This window comes from Brassica rapa, chromosome A02 (genome assembly GCF_000309985.2).
Source record: "Brassica rapa cultivar Chiifu-401-42 chromosome A02, CAAS_Brap_v3.01, whole genome shotgun sequence".
Lineage (NCBI taxonomy): Eukaryota > Viridiplantae > Streptophyta > Magnoliopsida > Brassicales > Brassicaceae > Brassica > Brassica rapa.
Window position 1 is genome coordinate 1,147,236 of NC_024796.2, and position 21,846 is coordinate 1,169,081.

Here is a 21,846-nt window from a genome sequence, read left to right on the forward strand (position 1 = left end):
ATGTGTTAACCCATACGAAAATATTGAGTTTTTCGTAATGTTTTACATACTGAAGCCTATATAATCTTTAGCGTTATTTTTTAAAATTTGTAACCACATTCTAAATTTGTAATAATGTTATTTAAACTCTCTTTATGGTACATGGGCATTTTCTAATTTTATATCAATTAATTTTGTAAAACTTCTTGTAATCCCTAAATAAGTGGACTTACCATTAAAAAATCACTATTTTCTAGAGAAACATAGACAACAAATATTTCAAGCCTATTTAACCATCATCATATGTTAGTTTAGGATGCAACTATGTATTAAAATAATATTGTTATGTTTTTAATTTTTTTCAAAATCTACGTATAAACCCATACGCAATATTGAGTTTTATGTTTAAACGCTCTATATACTGAAGCCTAAACTTTTTAGTGTTGTTTTAAAATTTCTTGCCACATTCTACCTTTGTATTAATGTATGTTAAACTCTCTTTCATGGTATATGGGAATCGTTATAATTTTTTTTATCAACTAATTTAGTAAGATGCAACTATGCATTAAAACAGTATTGTTAAATGTTTTGAAATTTTCTCAAAATCTATGTGTTAACAACCCTTACGAAAATATTTAGATTTTGGTAAATGTTTTATATACTGAAGCCTATAATCTTTAGCGTTATTTTAAAACAGTATTGTTAAATGTTTTGAAATTTTCTCAAAATCTATATGTTAACAACCCTTACGAAAATATTTAGACTTTGGTAAATGTTTTCTATACTGAAGCCTATAATCTTTAGCGTTATTTTAAAATTTGTAACCACATTCTAAATTTGTACTAATGTTATTTAAACTCTCTTTCATGGTACATGAGCATCTTTCTAATTTTATACCAATTAATATTTTCAAAACTTCATGTCATCCCTAAATTAGTGGACTTACCATTATAAGATCGCTATTTTCTAGAGAAACATAGACAACAAAGGTTTCAAGCCTCTTTGACCATCGTCATATGTTATTTTAGGATGCAGCTATGCATTAAAACAATATTGTTATATTTTTGATTTTTTTCAAAATCTATGTATAAACCCATACAAAATATTGAGTTTTACGTTAAACGTTCTATATACTGGAGCCTAAACTTTTTAGTGTTGTTTTCAAATTTTTATCCACATTCTACATTTGAATAAATGTAAGTTAAACTCTCTTTTATGGAATATGGAAATCGTTATAATTTGTTAATCAATTAATTTAGTAAAATTTTATAATACCCCCTAAATAGGTGGAATAACCACTGTAGAATCGCTATTTTCTTAAAAAACGGAGATAACAATGACTCCAAACCTCTTTAAACATCATCATATGTTAGTGCATGATGCAACTATGCATTAAAAAATAATGTCAATTTTTTTGAAATTTTCGCAAAATTTATGTGTTAATCCTCTACGAAAATATTGAGTTTTTGGTAAATTCTTTATATACTGATTTATATACGTATGCCATATCATTTTACCCTTGAGGGCAATGCTTTTCTTATTCTTGTTGGTTTCTAGTGCTTCTTTCAATTTTGGTTGGCAACTTATGTAAACCCTCGGTCATAACAATTTCAACTCTATTCCATTTTATATTCTAAAACTCATTTGTAGTAAAATATATTTTAATTCTATTTTATTTTTAACTCTAAAAGAAAATTAAAAATGGATTTATTCCATTTTGGAGTAATCTTATTTTTTCATCATTCCATTTTTAACTTTAAATTAGGAATAGTATAAAACTTAATTAACTATTTTAAAGTTACTTTATTTTGAAATAAAAGATATAGTAACACATTAAAAATGTTCTTAGAGTAATAATACGTACTTATATTAACAAAATTATATTTAAGTAATCTATGACCATTTCATCAGTCAATCCCCAATTCCTTTTGGAGCAAATAAATTAGTAGCCCAATTCTCCTTAGAGCAGCATTATTGCAGTATGTAAAACGGTTTTTTAGGCAAAAAGGTGTGTGTGGGCTACACCAATATTTTAAAAACGGTGACAGAAGAGGTGAGTTGAGAATCGTTTCAGATGGATTTTGTGCACTGTTTACGGGTTCCACCGATACGTGGCGGTCAGTGATTTGTGCGATTTAAATTTTTTTTTAAATCAGATAAAAAAATAATTAGAAACCCAAAAAAGGGTTCACCAGATAATCATGCTCGGACGGATGCGTTTGTTAAACTTAAATATCTTACAGTCAATTTAATACGCGTCTAAGTTTCATTACTAATGATTTAATTATCTTTCACGAAAAACACGAGTATATTTATCAGTTTATGGATAGTCTAACTCGTACGTCATACATATGATTTTACATGACTTACGCCATGATTGAACTCACAAATTGTAATAATCTGCTTTACTTTCTCACGTGCACTTATAAAAACCGTTTAGATGATCACTGGATCAAGCTTCCACATAACTATACATACAGTGTAAACTGAACTATCATTCCAAGCTATAGATGAAACTAGAAGGCATCTTCGTAGTTCGTATATCTACTTGTAATAAATAATAGACTCCAAAACAAATGTTTAGTTCACACGTTTTCTTTTTAAGCTAGTGATCCGTGTGTACACATCTCTTGGACATATAACTAATTTTCGTTTTCAGTCTCTATCCAAAGTATTTTTAGGAAACAAAAAAAAGAATGTTGTCCCAAAAAAAAAAAAAAATCTTTGTTAGCAAAAAAAAAAAAAAAGAATCTTCTACTTCAGAAAAAAAAAATCCTACTTACACGTACTGACGCCCGTAACTCTTTTTTATTATTTAATTAATAAACAATTTTATTGATTCTTATTCCTCAGAGAATATATATATATTTGTATTTAAAACCAAAACCTTCAAAAAAATAGAACTTTTTGTTATTTTTGTCTTCTTCCTCGATTCCATGCATGAGTTCCCGAAAAGAAACCAGTAAAGAATATGTACATGTTAAGTTCAAAAAAAAAAGAATATGTACATGCATGCATTTTCCTTCTTTATTTCCTCTCTTTTTGCCCTTTTGGATCCTTTTTTATTGCGTTCATATGTTTTTAATTCTTCTGTAGAGCTTTGCACTAATCTTTGTTCAGATTCACACGTACGCATTGCATTGTCTGCTATAAGCAAATCAAAATTCAAAAGGTTTTTTTTTGACGCGTTTCAACTGTTTTAACAAGTACACTAATATAAGTGCATGATTTATGTGTCTCGAATATTACGATAGCTAGAAAACTAAATAAATTTCCAAAGCATATGCAAAACTTCAGCTTTACGTTTTTGTTTTTGTGTTTTTGTTTTTGTCTGTATAATGTTCACACAGACAAAAATCCTTCTATAAATACCTTCAGAATTGCGCTCACTACAAAACCCTAACTAATATCTTTCTTCCACTTTCCTTCTTCTTCTTTGTTTCTAAAAACACTATAATTTAAGTGAAATCTGAAAAGATGGCGAATCAGAGGAATTATGGGAAGAGGCCTTCTCGAGCCGGTGAATCAGAAAAGAAGGAAACTGAAGATGAGGAGAACATATTTCCTTTCTTCTCGGACCGTTCCCAATACGACACACGTGCCATGGTCTCAGCCTTGACTCAAGTCATTGGAAACCAAAGCAGTACTCATGATGATAATCAACATCACTCTGATGAGTATAATCAACAAGATTCTACCCAACCTATTTCTCCTAAACAAGACCAAGGTATAAATAAAAAGGATTAGGTATATGCACATAAAGCTAGATTTGCTAGCATATATTGCAAGTAACAGATAGTTTATGATGATATGTTATATTTTCCACTTTTTGATTGTATGAAGGAGACTTGAGGAAGAGACATTATAGAGGGGTAAGGCAACGACCATGGGGAAAATGGGCTGCCGAAATCAGGGATCCACAAAAGGGAGCACGCGTGTGGCTTGGGACATTTGAGACAGCTGAAGCTGCGGCCATAGCTTATGATGAAGCAGCTCTTAAGTTCAAAGGAAGCAAAGCCAAACTTAACTTCCCTGAGAGAGCTCAACTAGCAAGTAACAGTAATAGTACTATTACTGGTCTACCAAACTATTTCTCTTCTAACAATCAAGTTTACTACTCCAATCCACAACCCACACCATATGATAACCAGTACTACTATAACCAATATCTTCAGCAAGGGGGATATAGTAACGATGCATTAAGTTATGATATGGCCGGTGGGGAAACCGGAGGCTTAATGTATAATCATCAGACATTATCTACTACAACTTCTTCATCTTCTGGTGGATCTTCAAGGCCACAAGAAGATTACACCAGATATTTGCATTTTGGAGATTCTTCTCCTTATTCGGGTTTTTGAGATCCTCATATAAATAATTAAGGGCTTTTGGGTGATCGACTTGTTATGAGGAGATCATATGTTCCTTGAATGTTTTGTATCTTTTTTTTCACTATGCTTTGCGTGTGTTGTTTGTGATCATTTTGTTTATTTCTTCTTTCAAGAATTTTCAGGTTCTTTGTTACCAACCCTTGGACTTGGGTTTACTTTCATAGCTATATACAAAAATGTTACCCTTAAATGTTATGTAGCCTCAAATAAGCACACACTTGCATACATATTATTCAGTGGTTTGATTCTCAGTAGATGATGGTAGCGGATATATCATTCGGAGTGTCTAACGTAGATGATCAAAACAAATATAAAATCACGTTTATTATCCAATAACACCGTCCACCGCAGTTAGAATGTATTTCCAATATAAGTCAAGGTCCCAAACGTCTTGATTTTTCTGTCATAGCCAGTATAATGAGACTTTGACAAGCCAATTTTTTTTTTTAAGGAACTGGTACGTACAAGTAACAACAATGAAAATTTGACCAAGACAGACTCCCCAAATGTTTGTTGTAAGTCATTGATTTTGTCAATCCAAAGTGGTTGACTCCCTTTGACCCATGTTTTCTTATCCCTCTTAATAATTTTAATTTCTCTCGTCTTTTATTTTATTAATTTTTTTACACATTTTTTTTATCAAATTTTTTTCATTAATAAACTTTATTATGGTATACAGTACAATGTCACAATGATATAGGCAACTTATAATGTAGATTCATAAATGTATTACACATATAATCAAAAGCAGGTCGTTACCATTTCGAGTTAGATTCAATGTACATGTGTTTCAGATGAAACAATATGATTTCGTTTTGTAATTTAGGGCCTCGTCTTTCATATATCAATTGAAATGATGGTTATGATCATGGATTTCGTTATTTTAAAAAACCTTCCGACCAACGCGTTGTCTCCTCTTTCTTTTGTCTCTTTCACAATTTGGAACCTTTCTGTTGACTTATTCGTGTTTCTTATTGGTATATGAATCTCAGCCGCCAACAAAAATTTGTACTTTCGACACACTCGCGGAACTTCAAAGGCATTATATTCTCTTAAGTATTTTAAAATTGACACGCGGGATGTGGCGCTGAGTTACACCTTCGTCTACGCTAAACCCATACTACACAAAACCGTTTTTCTTCTGTTCCAATCGTAAAATCGTTCTTAGAATTGTAGAACCGGTCTTAGGTATAACCAAATGAAATATTTGTTTTAGGTTCTTAATATTTTTTGACTTAATATATATAAATAAAACTTCAAATTGTTTTAAAAAGATTTTAATAAAATTATTATTAATTTTCAGAAAGACTTCACAATTTCAGTACCGGTTTTGTTTTAGATATCCCTATAAAATAGTATATAGAAAAATCGTAGTTAAAAAAAAAACTATTGATCACTCTCTAGTAGATGACTATTTGCCTAATAAAATAGATTATCCCTAGCCTGATTATTTGTCAGGATTTTTGTTGATTAATTCTTTGCTTAAATTTTCTTAGCAATCTTTAAAAACATATTTCATTTTGGCATGTAATACAAAGGCATGGCAAGTGATCGATCAAACATGTCATAGTATTGCTAATAATTATACTCAAACTCTTTGATGTGAAGTTCAGATATCGACCGTTCCTTACAAAATAATTCAAAGTATTACAACATAAATACAATTATTATCGATCATCCCGACAGACAGAATATGAAAGTGGATCGACACCTGAAAGTGGGGGATGGTCGCACCCGCACGCACGCGGGCCTGGCGCCTCCCTTTCAACCTTTGCGGCCTTCTAAGCTCTCACAAATCTCAACCACTTTATTTTCAAACTTATTGGCCTAAAGACTACGTATGCAAACTGTGCATGCGTACTACTTATCATACAAAATAAAATAAAAATACGTATGTTACATGCAGTATCATTATCAATGTACAAATCGCTACCTAACTGCTCACACTCATTGTATACAGCGCAACCAAATTCAGTTCCCCCAAATAGTCCGTCTTATTTCACAACCGCATTTAAACTTTTTTTCGTAATACACGTTTTAAAAGTGTAAAGAAGGTATAAAATCATTAATTTGATTCGTAGTCACGGTGAGAGCTGTTGATATTCGTCGGTGAAAGCATGAACCTTGTATTGAAAGAGAAACACGTAGAATCATAACTTTTTGGTTTGTCTGTGAAACAGGTATTATGGGGAACAAAGAATATGTCTGTAAAAAAAGAAGAAGCAAAGTGAATCTTTTTTTTTTTTAAGCAAAGTGAATCTTGAGCCAGTAGAGTAATGAAAGCACTTTTCTTTTTCATAGAAGAAAAGCCGAATATTCAGTAATAAAAGCCATTATATGATTCTTTTGAAGTTTCACTTTCCAAAATTAGAGCGACAAGAAAACTGCACTTTAAGCCCCAGGGGATAAAACAAAACAAAACAAAACAATGCAAGATTAGATATCGTACAGAAATGGCAAAATATAAGTGAAAAAGCGTTTATACAACAAAAAAAAATCCGACCTGCCGGAATCGAACCAGCGACCTAGAGATTATCTGTCACAGACTACAGTCTCCCGCTCTACCAACTGAGCTAAGGTCGGTTGTTGAAAAGTCTCAATACAAATAATAAATATACACAACATTACTGCTTCTCTTGCTGAGAACGACCGATCCAAGAACATAGCTAACCAAATTACGAACCACCTAAAATCAATTTCTCCCGTCTCTTACGTTACAAATAAAACTAACGGTCAGACATTCTTTTTTTCTTTCTATAACTTACTCACTGTATGAGTTATGATCAAACCACAATACACACGTACAATTTACCTACCGGTTTGACTCAAACCAAATACACACGGCCGGTTTAAATTGGACTAATTCACACGTGCCGTGAAGAATAACAGTAAATTTAAGAATATTTTGAAAATCTATACTAATAAAAGGGACCTTTTGAGGCCCCATAGAGCGTCCACATCAGCAAAAAAAATTTATCCCGAAAGATGACACGTGGCATAAAATATAGTTTTACATTTTAATATTAATTATTTTCGAAAATTGTAAAAAATATGTAAACATACAACATTAAAAAATGGAAAAACTACATTAAACATATGTAAGATTACTATTTTTCACTTAAAATTAAAAGACGGTTTATCTCCATAATGTAACATTACCGTTTTATAAAAAAAAAAACAAAAAACATTATATATATTTCGAAAATAATTAATATAAGTAAAACATACAACATAAAAATGGAAATACTACATTAAACATAAATATGTTTGACTATTTGTCCAAGTTCTTCTATTAAATATTGCCGTTTTACATTAAAAATAGAAAAAATACGTAAAGATTTAAACATCTATCTTAAAATATAAAATATAGATATTAACTAAATATAAAGTATAAAAAAGAGAAATACTCAATATATAAAAAATAAATAATAAGTAAATATTATAAATATATAAATATATGAATTATATATACAATAATAAGTAAATGCACAATTTTTTAAAAATGGAAAGAGTATATTAAATATTAAACATCTATCTTAAAATGTAAAATATAGATATTAAGTAAATAGAAAATATAAGAAAAAGAAATACACAACTTAAAAACAATGGAAAAACTATATTAAGATTTAAACATCTATCTTAAAATGTAAAATATAGATATTACGCAAATAGAAAGTATAAGAAAAGGAAATACACAATTTAAAAAAATAGAAAAAGTACATTAGTATTTAAACATCTATCTTAAAATGTAAATAAATCTTAAAATATAAAATTATTAGTAAATAAAAAGTATAAGAAATAAAAATACACAATATACAGAAAAATAAATAATAAGTAAATATATAATATAATCTCGAAAGATGACACATGGCATTAAAATATAGTTTTACATTTTAATATTACTTATTTTCGAAAATTATAAAAAAATATGTAAACATACAGCATAAAAAAATGTAAAAAATACATTAAACATATGTAAGATTACTATTTTTCACTTAAAAAAGACGGCTTATCTCCATAATGTAACATTACCGTTTTATAAAAAAACCAAAAAACATTATATATAATTTTGAAAATAATAAATATATGTAAAACATACAACATAAAAATGGAAATACTACATTAAACATATGTAAGATTACCGTTTTACATTTTTATTTTAAGAAAATAATATGTAAACATACAACATAAAAAATGAAAAAAACTACATTAAACATATGTAAGATTACTATTTTTCACTAAAAAAAAGACGGCTTATCTCCATAATGTAACATTACTATTTTGTAAAAAAAAAATTATATATAATTTCGAAAATAATAAATAATATGTAAACATACAACATAAAAAATGGAAATACTACATTAAACATATGTAAAATTACCATTTTACATTTAAAAATAACAATAATATGTAAACATACAACATAAAAAAATGGAAAACTACTTTAAACATGTGTAAGATTACCATTGTTCACTAAAAAAACGGGTTATCTTCATAATGTAACATTAGAATTTTATTAAAAAAAGAAAAAAAATATAAATATAACTATTTGACTATTTGTGCAAGTTCTTCTATTAAACATTGCCGTTTTACATTAAAAATAGAAAAATACGTAAAGATTTAAACATCTATCTTAAAATATAAAATATACATTAACTAAATATAAAGTATAAGAAAGAGAAATACTCAATATATAGAAAAATAAATAATAAGTAAATATTATAAATATATAAATATACGAATTATATATACAATAATAAGTAAATGCACAATTATTAAAAAATGAAAAGAGTATATTAAATATTAAACATCTATCTTAAAATGTAAAATATAGATATTAAGTAAATAGAAAGTATTAGAAAAGGAAATACACAATTTAAAAAAATGGAAAAAATACATTAGTATTTAAACATCTATCTTAAAATGTAAATCAATCTTAAAATATATAATTATTAGTAAATAGAAAGTATAAGAAATAGAAATACACAATATAAAGAAAAATAAATAATAAGTAAATATATAATATAAGTGAATACCAAATTTAAAAATGGGAAATTACATTAAGATTTAAAAATATATATTAAAATTTAAAATATAGATATTACGTAAATAGAAAGTATAACAAATGGAAATATACAATTTAAAAAATGGAAAACATACATTAAGATTTAAACATCTATCTAAAAATGTAAAATATAGATATTAAGTAAATTAAAAGTACAAGAAATGGAAATACATATACATGAAAATAAATAATAAGTAAATAATGTAAATATATAATATATGAATTATATATGTAATAATAAGTAAATACACTATTTTTTTTAAAAATGGAAAAAGTTCATCAAGCACTAAACATCTATCTTAAAATGTAAAATATATAATATAAGTAAATACACAATTTAAAAAATGGAAAAAGTGCATTAATATTTAAATATCTATTTAAAAATATAAAATTTAGATATTACGTAAATAAAAATATAAGAAATGGAAATAAACATTTAAAAAATGGAAAAAGTACATTAAGATTTAAGCATCTATCTTAAAATGTACTTCTATCTTTAAATGGTAGTAAAAGGCCCCATAGAGCGTCCACATCAGCAAAAAAAATTTATCCCGAAAGATGACACGTGGCATAAAATATAGTTTTACATTTTAATATTAATTATTTTCGAAAATTGTAAAAAATATGTAAACATACAACATTAAAAAATGGAAAAACTACATTAAACATATGTAAGATTACTATTTTTCACTTAAAATTAAAAGACGGTTTATCTCCATAATGTAACATTACCGTTTATAAAAAAAAAACAAAAACATTATATATATTTCGAAAATAATTAATATAAGTAAAACATACAACATAAAAATGGAAATACTACATTAAACATAAATATGTTTGACTATTTGTCCAAGTTCTTCTATTAAATATTGCCGTTTTACATTAAAAATAGAAAAAATACGTAAAGATTTAAACATCTATCTTAAAATATAAAATATAGATATTAACTAAATATAAAGTATAAAAAAGAGAAATACTCAATATATAAAAAATAAATAATAAGTAAATATTATAAATATATAAATATATGAATTATATATACAATAATAAGTAAATGCACAATTTTTTAAAAATGGAAAGAGTATATTAAATATTAAACATCTATCTTAAAATGTAAAATATAGATATTAAGTAAATAGAAAATATAAGAAAAAGAAATACACAACTTAAAAACAATGGAAAAACTATATTAAGATTTAAACATCTATCTTAAAATGTAAAATATAGATATTACGCAAATAGAAAGTATAAGAAAAGGAAATACACAATTTAAAAAAATAGAAAAAGTACATTAGTATTTAAACATCTATCTTAAAATGTAAATAAATCTTAAAATATAAAATTATTAGTAAATAAAAAGTATAAGAAATAAAAATACACAATATACAGAAAAATAAATAATAAGTAAATATATAATATAATCTCGAAAGATGACACATGGCATTAAAATATAGTTTTACATTTTAATATTACTTATTTTCGAAAATTATAAAAAAATATGTAAACATACAGCATAAAAAAATGTAAAAAATACATTAAACATATGTAAGATTACTATTTTTCACTTAAAAAGACGGCTTATCTCCATAATGTAACATTACCGTTTTATAAAAAAACCAAAAAACATTATATATAATTTTGAAAATAATAAATATATGTAAAACATACAACATAAAAATGGAAATACTACATTAAACATATGTAAGATTACCGTTTTACATTTTTATTTTAAGAAAATAATATGTAAACATACAACATAAAAAATGAAAAAACTACATTAAACATATGTAAGATTACTATTTTTCACTAAAAAAAAGACGGCTTATCTCCATAATGTAACATTACTATTTTGTAAAAAAAAATTATATATAATTTCGAAAATAATAAATAATATGTAAACATACAACATAAAAAATGGAAATACTACATTAAACATATGTAAAATTACCATTTTACATTTAAAAATAACAATAATATGTAAACATACAACATAAAAAAATGGAAAAACTACTTTAAACATGTGTAAGATTACCATTGTTCACTAAAAAAACGGGTTATCTTCATAATGTAACATTAGAATTTTATTAAAAAAAGAAAAAAAATATAAATATAACTATTTGACTATTTGTGCAAGTTCTTCTATTAAACATTGCCGTTTTACATTAAAAATAGAAAAATACGTAAAGATTTAAACATCTATCTTAAAATATAAAATATATACATTAACTAAATATAAAGTATAAGAAAGAGAAATACTCAATATATAGAAAAATAAATAATAAGTAAATATTATAAATATATAAATATACGAATTATATATACAATAATAAGTAAATGCACAATTATTAAAAAATGAAAAGAGTATATTAAATATTAAACATCTATCTTAAAATGTAAAATATAGATATTAAGTAAATAGAAAGTATTAGAAAAGGAAATACACAATTTAAAAAATGGAAAAAATACATTAGTATTTAAACATCTATCTTAAAATGTAAATCAATCTTAAAATATATAATTATTAGTAAATAGAAAGTATAAGAAATAGAAATACACAATATAAAGAAAAATAAATAATAAGTAAATATATAATATAAGTGAATACCAAATTTAAAAAATGGGAAATTACATTAAGATTTAAAAATATATATTAAAATTTAAAATATAGATATTACGTAAATAGAAAGTATAACAAATGGAAATATACAATTTAAAAAATGGAAAACATACATTAAGATTTAAACATCTATCTAAAAATGTAAAATATAGATATTAAGTAAATTAAAAGTACAAGAAATGGAAATACATATACATGAAAATAAATAATAAGTAAATAATGTAAATATATAATATATGAATTATATATGTAATAATAAGTAAATACACTATTTTTTTTAAAAATGGAAAAAGTTCATCAAGCACTAAACATCTATCTTAAAATGTAAAATATATAATATAAGTAAATACACAATTTAAAAAATGGAAAAAGTGCATTAATATTTAAATATCTATTTAAAAATATAAAATTTAGATATTACGTAAATAAAAATATAAGAAATGGAAATAAACATTTAAAAAATGGAAAAAGTACATTAAGATTTAAGCATCTATCTTAAAATGTACTTCTATCTTTAAATGGTAGTAAATTATATAAAAATAGAAATACCACATTAAACAAAAAAAAAAGTATAATTTTACATCAAGAAAGTCCCTATAAAACTCATTATTCCATCTACATCAACCTCACACTATTAAGCAAAATTTCAAAGCACTCGAGCAAAAAAATGGTTTCACTATCAACTCTTGCCGTCCCAGAAACTTTTAATGACATTGAATGAGATTTTTTTATAACAACAAACTTTTTGTTAGGTGGATTCATTGTTGGGAAACCCGCAACTTCCAAAAGCCAAACTTATTCATGGGAATTGAATTGCTTTTCATAGACTCAAAGGTATTCTTACAAATTTAAATTAATCTAATCTATAATTTTATTGTTAATATTCATACTAACTCTTTCATGATCAAACCATTTCAGTTGATAACCATTCAAGCGTTTATCCCGAAACACTTCCTTCCTCTCCGAATCAGGTATTGGTTCATATTGATTTAGTATTGTTTTTGGTTTACTAACCGGTTTAGGATAGTCTTATTGTAAATATAATTTAAGTTGGTTTAGCATATATTATTTTTAAAATAACTTAAATTAAATAATAATAATATTATGCTTAAAATATAATTTTAGAGAGTTTTCAAATATAGTTTACAGAACATTATAGGTGATGAATTTAATTTATTAAATTTGTTTATTACTTAAAACTAAGTTTTTAAAAAACATACTGAGTTATAAATATCAATGATGGATTGGTGAGTATAACATGAAGACAAAAATATAAATATCTGATTTTCAAGATAAGAAATTCAGCTTTTATTCAGATACTCAATATATAATATCTTAAATTATGTTTTAAAAATATACATAATTTATATATATAGATTAATCTTCCAAACTTAAACTATTATATTATATATGAATAATGTTTTTAAATAAAAATAATTTCTGATTTAAAATAAAAATAAAAACAACAAATGTTTATTTTCAAATAATGGATGTAATTTACATTATACTATCATTTAACAAGTATTAGATACGTTTTGATATATCATTATTTTCTATTCCCAGAAAACAATAAATTGTTAAACATCAATATCATCTAGGTTAAGTATACGAACAACAAAAATTCAAACATCACAAAAAATATTTACATAACCATTATAATACAATAATTTAATCAAAAATACAATTAAAAAAAATATTAAAAAGAATAGTTATATACTTAATATTTGAAAATAAAAGATATTTTTGCTAAAATTGTACTTACCTGGCCAAGGAGATCGACCATCTTTTTACGGATCGATCGAATGTTGAGCATGTGGTCGATCCAAAAATACTCTGCAGTTTAATAAAATCTCTAAAACATTTATTCCAACACTCAAAAGATAGTTTTGCTAAATATGATAACTAAATAGCCAATAAAATTACAAAAAAATATTTAAATAGTAAAAAATATGTTAATTTAACTGTTAAAATTTAAAAATAAATTTTAATTATGACATGCATTTTAACATTTATATAAATATAAATCATAGCCTAAATATAAATAATTTAAAAACTTAAATTAGAAAAAAATAAAAATCCCGGGCGTAGCCCGGGTTAATCCCTAGTCTATACTAATAAAAGGGACCTTTTGAGGCTCCATAGAGCGTCCACATCAGCAAAAAAAACTTCTCCCGAAAGATGACATGTGGCATAAAATATAGTTTTACATTTTAATATTACTAATTTTCGAAAATTATAAATAATATGTAAACATACAGCATAAAAATGGAAAAACTACATTAAAGATATGTAAGATTACCATTTTTCACATAAAGAAAAAAGACGGTTTATCTCCATAATGTAACATTACCGTTTTCTAAAAAAGATACTAATAAAATTGACCTTTAAAAGCTCCATAGAGCGTCCACATCAGCAAAAAAAACTTTTCCCGAAAGATGGCACGTGGCATAAAATATAGTTTTACATTTTAATATTACTAATTTTCAAAAATTATAAATAATATGTAAACATACAGCATAAAAAAATGGAAAAACTACATTAAAAATATGTAAGATTACCATTTTTCACTTAAAAAAAAGACGGCTTATCTTCATAATGTAACATTACCGTTTTATAATAAAAAAAACAAAAACATTATATATAATTTTGAAAATAATAAATATATGTAAAAATACAACATAAAAAATGGAAATACTACATTAAACATATGTAAGATTACCATTTTACATTTTTATTTAAAAATAATAATATGTAAACATACAACATAAAAATGGAAAAACTACATTAAACATATGTAAGATTACCATTTTTCACTAAAAAAAAAGACGGTTTATCTCCATAATGTAACATTACTATTTTGTAAAAAAAAACATTATATATAATTTAGAAAATAATAAATAATATGTAAACATACAACATAAAAAATGGAAATACTACATTAAGCATATGTAAGATTATCATTTTACATTTAAAAATAACAATAATATGTAAATATACAACATAAAAAAATGGAAAAACTACATTAAACATATGTAAGATTACCATTTTCACTAAAAAAATGGTTTATCTCTATAATGTAACATTACCATTTTATATAAAAAAGAAAAAAAACATAAATATAACTATTTGACTATTTGTCCAAGTTCTTCTATTAAACATTGCTGTTTTACATTAAAAATGGAAAAACACATTAAAATTTAAACATCTATCTTAAAATATAAAATATCGATATTAACTAAATATAAAGTATAAGAAAGAGAAATACTCAATATATAGAAAAATAAATAATAAGTAAATATTATAAATATATAAATATACGAATAATATATACAATAATAAGTAAATGCACAATTTTTTAAAAATGGAAAGAGTACATTAAATATTAAACATCTATATTAAAATGTAAAATATAGATATTAAGTAAATATAAAGTATAAGAAAAAGAAATACACAACTTAAAAACAATGGAAAAAAGTATATTAAGATTTAAACATCTATCTTAAAATGTAAAATATAAATATTACCCAAATAGAAAGTATAAGAAAAGGAAATACACAATTTAAAAAAATGGAAGAAGTACATTAGTATTTAAATATCTATCTTAAAATGTAAATCTATCTTAAAATATAAAATTATTAGTAAATAGAAAGTATAAGAAATAGAAATACACAATATAAAGAAACATAAATCATAAGTAAATATATAATATAAGTAAATATCCAATTTAAAAAATGGAAAATTACATTAAGATTTAAAAATATATCTTAAAATTTAAAATATAGATATTACGTAAATAGAAAGTATAACAAATGGAAATATACAATTTAAAAAAAAGGAAAACGTATATTAAGATTTAAACATCTATCTTAAAATGTAAAATAGAGATATTAAGTAAATAAAAAGTCATGAAATGGAAATAAACATTAAGCATTAAATATATAATATATGAATTATCAATAAATAATAAGTAAATAATGTAAATATATAATATATGAATTATCTATATAATAATAAGTAAATAAACAACTTTTTTTTTAAAATGGAAAAAGTTCATTAAGCATTAAACATCTATCTTAAAATGTAAAATATATAATATAAGTAAATACACAATTTGAAAAATGGAAAAAGTACATTAAGATTTAAATATCTATTTTAAAATATAAAATATAGATATTACGTAAAAAAAATATAAGAAATGGAAATAAACATTTTAAAAAATAGAAAAAGTACATTAAGATTTAAGCATCTATCTTAAAATGTACATCTATCTTAAAATGGTAGTAAATTATATAAAAATAGAAATACCACATTAAACAAAAAAAATAAAAATGTATAGTTTACATCAAGAAAGTCCCTATAAAACTCATTATTCCATCAACATCAACCTCACACTATCAAGGAAAACTTCAAATCACTCGAGCAAAAAAATAGTTCCACCATCAACTCATGTCGTCCCAAAAATCTTTAATGACCTTGAAAGAGATTTTTTATAACAACGAACTTTTTATTAGGTGGATTCATTATTGGGAAACCCGCAACTTCCAAAAGCCAAACTTATTCATGAGAATTGAATTGCTTTTCATAGACTCAAAGGTATTCTTACAAATTTAAAGTAATCTAATCTAGAATTTTATTGTTAATATTCATTCAAGCGTTTATCCCGAAACACTTTCTTCCTCGCCGAATCAGGTATTGGTTCATGTTGGTTTAGTATTGCTTTTGGTTTATTAACCGGTTTAGGATGATCCTATTGTAAATATAATTTAAGTTGGTTTAGCATATATTATGCTTAAAATAAATTAAATTAAATAATAGTAATATTAAGCTTAAAATATAATTTTAGAGAGTTTTCAAATATAGTTTACAGAACATTATAGGTGATGAATTTAATTTATTCAATTCGTTTATTACTTAAAACTAAGTTTTTTAAAAAACATACAGAGTTAGAAATATCAATGATGGATTGGTGAGTATAACGTGAAGACAAAAATATAAATATTTGATTTTCAAGATAAGAAATTCAGCTTTTATTCAGTTACTCAATATATAATATCTTAAATTATTTTTTAAAAAATATACATAATTTATATATATAGATTAATCTTCCAAACTTAAAATATTATATTATATATGAATAATGTTTTTAAATTAAAATAATTTCTGATTTAAAAAAAAATAAAAACAACAAATGGTTATTTTCAAATAATGGATGTAATTTACATTATACTATCATTTAAAAAGTATTAGATACGTTTTGATATATCATTATTTTCTATTTCCAGAAAACAATAAATTGTTAAACATCAATATCATCTAGGTTAAGTATACGAACATCACAAATTCAAACATCACAAAAAATATTTACATAAACAATATTCAAAAGAATAGTTATATACTTAATATTTCAAAATCAAAGATATTTTTGCTAAAATTGTACTTACCTGGCCAAGGAGATCGATCATCTTTTTACGGATCAATCGATTGTTGAGCATGTGGTCGATCCAAAAATATTCTGCAGTTTAATTAAATATTTAAAGCATTTATTCCAACACTCAACATATAGTTTTGCTAAATATGATAACTAGACAGCCAACAAAATTATAAAAAAAATATTTAAATAGTAAAAAATATGTTAATTTAACGTGTTAAAATTTAAAAACAAATTTTAATTATGACATGCATTTTAATATTTATATAAATATATATCATAACCTAAATTTAAAAACAAATTTTAATTATGACATGCATCTTAATATTTATATAAATATATATCATAACCTAAACAAATTTTAATTATGACATGCATCTTAACACGTTAAATATATATTTTAATTTAACGTGTTAAAATATGTTTCTTAATATGATAAGAAATGATTTAACAACTTAAATTAGAAAAAATAAAAAAATCCCGGGCGTAGCCCGGGTTAATCCCTAGTAGTTATATAAATTATGGTTTTAAAGTTTAAATTTTTAGATATAGTACTAAATTTAAAGTTTATAATTTCAAACTAGACGTCAAATATATAAAATAGAGCTATAAACTTTTAAAATTATTTTATTACATCGTTAAATAAACCTTTGATATTTTTTTGAATAGAGTCCATAAATATTTTGAACAAGACTCGTAAATAATTTGAGTCACTGTTTATAACTTACTGTATGAGTTATGATCAAACCACAATACACGTACAATTTACCTACCGGTTTGACTCAAACCGAATACACACGCACACACACCCGACCGGTTTAAATTCGACTAATTCCGCACGTGCCGTATAGAATCACACGTGGAAAACCTGCTCGCGATATACAGAGGAAGAAGCAGAGGTGAGGGAAGAAGATAGAGCGAAAGAGATTAGGACCGTCACTCCCGGTTAACAAAACGACGCCGGAGCCTCCTTCACCGGCCGTCGTTTCAAACCCCAAATCCAAAACTCTCTCTCCCCAACATGAACGATCCGTAAGAATCATTCAAAAGCTCAAAGACTCTTCCTTTATCTCAATCGAATCTCAATCAACCCAATGAAGAAGCCCGCATCAATCTCGATGGACCACGTACTCCTAGCCTTACGCGAGACCAGCGAGGAGAGAGAGATTCGAATCCGGAGCCTATTCGATTTCTTCGACAATTCGAGCTTAGGGTTCTTGGACTACGCCCAGATCGAAAAGGGCTTAGCTTCGCTTCAGATTCCACCCGAGTACAAGTACGCTAGGGATTTGTTCAGAGTCTGTGATGCCAACAGAGACGGGCGCGTTGATTACCACGAGTTTCGTCGTTACATTGACGCCAAGGAGCTCGAGCTTTACAGGATCTTCCAGGCGATTGATGTTGCTCACAACGGGTGTATTTTGCCGGAGGAGCTTTGGGAGGCTCTGGTTAAGGCTGGTACGTGATGGTGTCGTGTAAAAGTTGGAACCTTTATTGAATGTGTGGATGTTGATAGTGTACTGATCGGTTATCTCTACTAGTAGTTTGGTTACAGTGAGTATGTTTTAATTAGTAGCTTGTTTTGGAGGCTCTGGTTAAGGCTGGTACTAATAGTGTCATGTAAAGTTGGAACCTTTATTGAGCTTGTGGATGTTGATAGTGTACTGATGGCTAAGTAGTTTGTTTACAGTGAATTTGTTTTAATCAGTATTCTAAAAATCGGTCTAGGCAGCTCCTGTCTAGTCGCAAATTGGGTCTAAAGGAAACAAATTTTTGCTTAGATGTTCAAAAAATGGGTCCGCATAATCAATAATCTCCTATAAATTGTCTAATTACTGTCTAGCTATATCTTGGACATTGTGTTTTATTGTTTTCGCTTTTGATTGTTTGAGTATCTTAAACCTACATAAGCTCCAGAGTTATGTTCTTGTAGGCATTGAAGTAGTTTGTTTACAGTGAATATGTTTTAATCAACATTTTTTGCTTAGATGTTCAAAAAATCGGTCTAGGCGTCCACATAATCACTAATCCCCTATAAATCCTCTAATTACCGTCTAGCGATTTTTTGGACATTGTGTTTTAATGTTTTCGCTTTTGATTGTTTGAGTATCTTAAACCTACAATTTTTGCTTAGATGTTCAAAAAATCGGTCTAGGCATCCACATAATCACTAATCCCCTATAAATCCTCTAATTACCGTCTAGCGATTTTTTGGACATTGTGTTTTAATGTTTTCGCTTTTGATTGTTTGAGTATCTTAAACCTACAATTTTTGCTTAGATGTTCAAAAAATCGGTCTAGGCATCCACATAATCACTAATCCCCTATAAATCCTCTAATTACCGTCTAGCGATTTCTTGGACATTGTGTTTTAATGTTTTCGCTTTTGATTGTTTGAGTATCTTAAACCTACATAAGGTCCAGAGATATGTTCCTTTAGGCATTGAAGTAGTTTGTTTACAGTGAAGATGTTTTAATCAGTATTCTAAAATCAGTCTAGACAGCTCCTGCCTAGTCGGTTAGACAGCTTCCGCCTAGTCTGCAAATCGGTTTTAGACATTCAAAAAAATCTGTCTCTATCCGTATATCAATAATCCCCTTATGAAACATCTAATTATCATCTAGAGACTTCTTGAATATTGGTTTCAATGTTTTTGCTTTTGATTGTTGAGTATCTCAAACCTACATAAGCCCCCACAGTTATATTCTTGTAGGTATTGAAATAGATGACGAGGAACTCGCTCGTTTCGTGGAGCACGTTGATAAAGACAACAACGGAACCATAACATTCGAGGAGTGGAGAGATTTTCTCTTGTTATACCCTCATGAAGCCACCATTGAGAACATATACCACCACTGGGAAAGGGTTTGCTTGATAGACATTGGAGAGCAAGCTGTTATCCCAGACGGTATAAGCAAACATGTCAAAAGAAGCAGGCTCCTTCTCGCCGGAGGACTAGCCGGAGCCGTATCCAGAACCGCAACCGCCCCTCTGGACCGCCTCAAAGTAGTTCTCCAAGTTCAGAGAGCACACGCAGGTGTTCTCCCTACCATCAAGAAGATTTGGAGAGAAGATAAGTTGAGAGGCTTCTTCAGAGGCAATGGTTTGAATGTCATGAAGGTTGCTCCTGAAAGCGCCATTAAGTTCTGCGCTTACGAGATGCTGAAGCCTATGATTGGAGGAGAGGGAGGTGATATCGGTACGAGCGCGAGGCTTTTGGCTGGTGGAATGGCTGGCGCGGTGGCTCAGACCGCTATTTACCCTATGGATCTTGTGAAGACGAGGCTGCAGACTTGTGTGAGTGAAGGTGGGAAGGCGCCGAAGCTGTGGAAGCTTACAAAGGATATATGGGTGAGAGAGGGGCCTAGGGCGTTCTATAAGGGTCTGTTTCCTTCTCTTATTGGGATTATACCTTATGCTGGAATCGATCTAGCTGCTTATGAGACGCTTAAAGACTTGTCTAGAACATACATTCTTCAAGACACCGGTTAGAGAATCAAAAGCCCTTGGATTCTTATTGTTTTTTTTTGTAGATGATTGTTCTTTAAATAATTTCAAATTTTGCAGAGCCGGGTCCTCTGATACAACTGAGCTGTGGAATGACATCAGGAGCTCTCGGAGCATCATGTGTTTACCCTTTACAGGTTGTAAGAACAAGGTAAAAAATGTTAACAAAAGTTTTATGTTCTGTTCCTTGCTTAACAAGTTACAAAAGTTTTATCTTTTTTTCTTGCTTAACAAGTTTGATTCTTGTCCTGTCAGGATGCAAGCGGATAGTTCAGAGACGACAATGAGACAAGAGTTTATGAAAACGATGAGAGGTGAAGGTTTGAGAGGATTCTACAGAGGACTCTTACCTAATCTTCTTAAAGTGGTTCCAGCTGCAAGCATTACATACATTGTTTATGAAGCTATGAAGAAAAACATGGCTCTTGATTAAGCCAAATACAATTTTTTCTTGGGAGTAGTCATTCTTTTTGTTTGTTGGCAAGGGATCGTTTCTTGACTCTTGAGCTCTAGATTATGCGAGATAACAGAAACAAGACCTGCTGTAATACGTTTGCTCGTTGATGTGGTCATGATCTAAGAGTCAAACTCTGTAAAGTTACATATTCAAAATGGATATTGGATGGATTAAAGTTACGGTTTGGTTCATTTCTCAAATTAATGTTGATTGGTTCAGTTTCTTACGGTAATGTTTTTGATCATTCATATTGGAACGTATATTTTGACTGCACGTTTGGATTTATAACATTTTTGTATGTGTTGTATTGATTTCAAATAAGCGTATATATACACATTTAAAGAAAAAAAAAGCTAAAAGATTTATGCATTTCAACTAGACTTTTTTATATAATAAACATG

At 26.8% G+C, this 21,846-nt stretch overlaps 2 protein-coding genes and 1 non-coding gene across 4 annotated transcripts; 2 read left to right on the top strand and 1 right to left on the bottom strand.

Annotated features, from left to right (window-relative positions):
* Positions 1-765: 765 nt before the first annotated feature.
* LOC103850650 (ethylene-responsive transcription factor ERF115-like) lies at positions 766-6,798 on the top strand. 2 transcript variants are annotated; one of them, XM_009127435.3, is made up of 2 exons: positions 766-3,706; positions 3,823-6,798. In XM_009127435.3, the coding sequence occupies exons 1-2, from the start codon at positions 3,457-3,459 to the stop codon at positions 4,338-4,340; spliced, it is 768 nt and encodes a 255-aa protein (XP_009125683.1). In that variant the 5' UTR covers positions 766-3,456; the 3' UTR covers positions 4,341-6,798. The 2 variants fall into 2 exon arrangements, with proteins under 2 accessions (XP_009125683.1, XP_033141718.1); XM_033285827.1 differs by having other exon boundaries at positions 3,826-6,798.
* Positions 6,799-6,867: 69 nt separating this feature from the next.
* TRNAY-GUA lies at positions 6,868-6,953 on the bottom strand. Its single transcript is given in 2 exon segments — positions 6,868-6,903; positions 6,917-6,953. It is a non-coding gene; the product is annotated as a tRNA-Tyr (tRNA).
* Positions 6,954-18,302: 11,349 nt separating this feature from the next.
* LOC103850651 (calcium-dependent mitochondrial ATP-magnesium/phosphate carrier protein 3) lies at positions 18,303-21,665 on the top strand. Its single transcript, XM_009127437.2, has 4 exons — positions 18,303-18,938; positions 20,195-20,968; positions 21,049-21,139; positions 21,244-21,665. Exons 1-4 carry the CDS (start codon positions 18,575-18,577, stop codon positions 21,419-21,421), a joined length of 1,407 nt encoding a protein of 468 aa, XP_009125685.1. The 5' UTR covers positions 18,303-18,574; the 3' UTR covers positions 21,422-21,665.
* Positions 21,666-21,846: the final 181 nt, after the last annotated feature.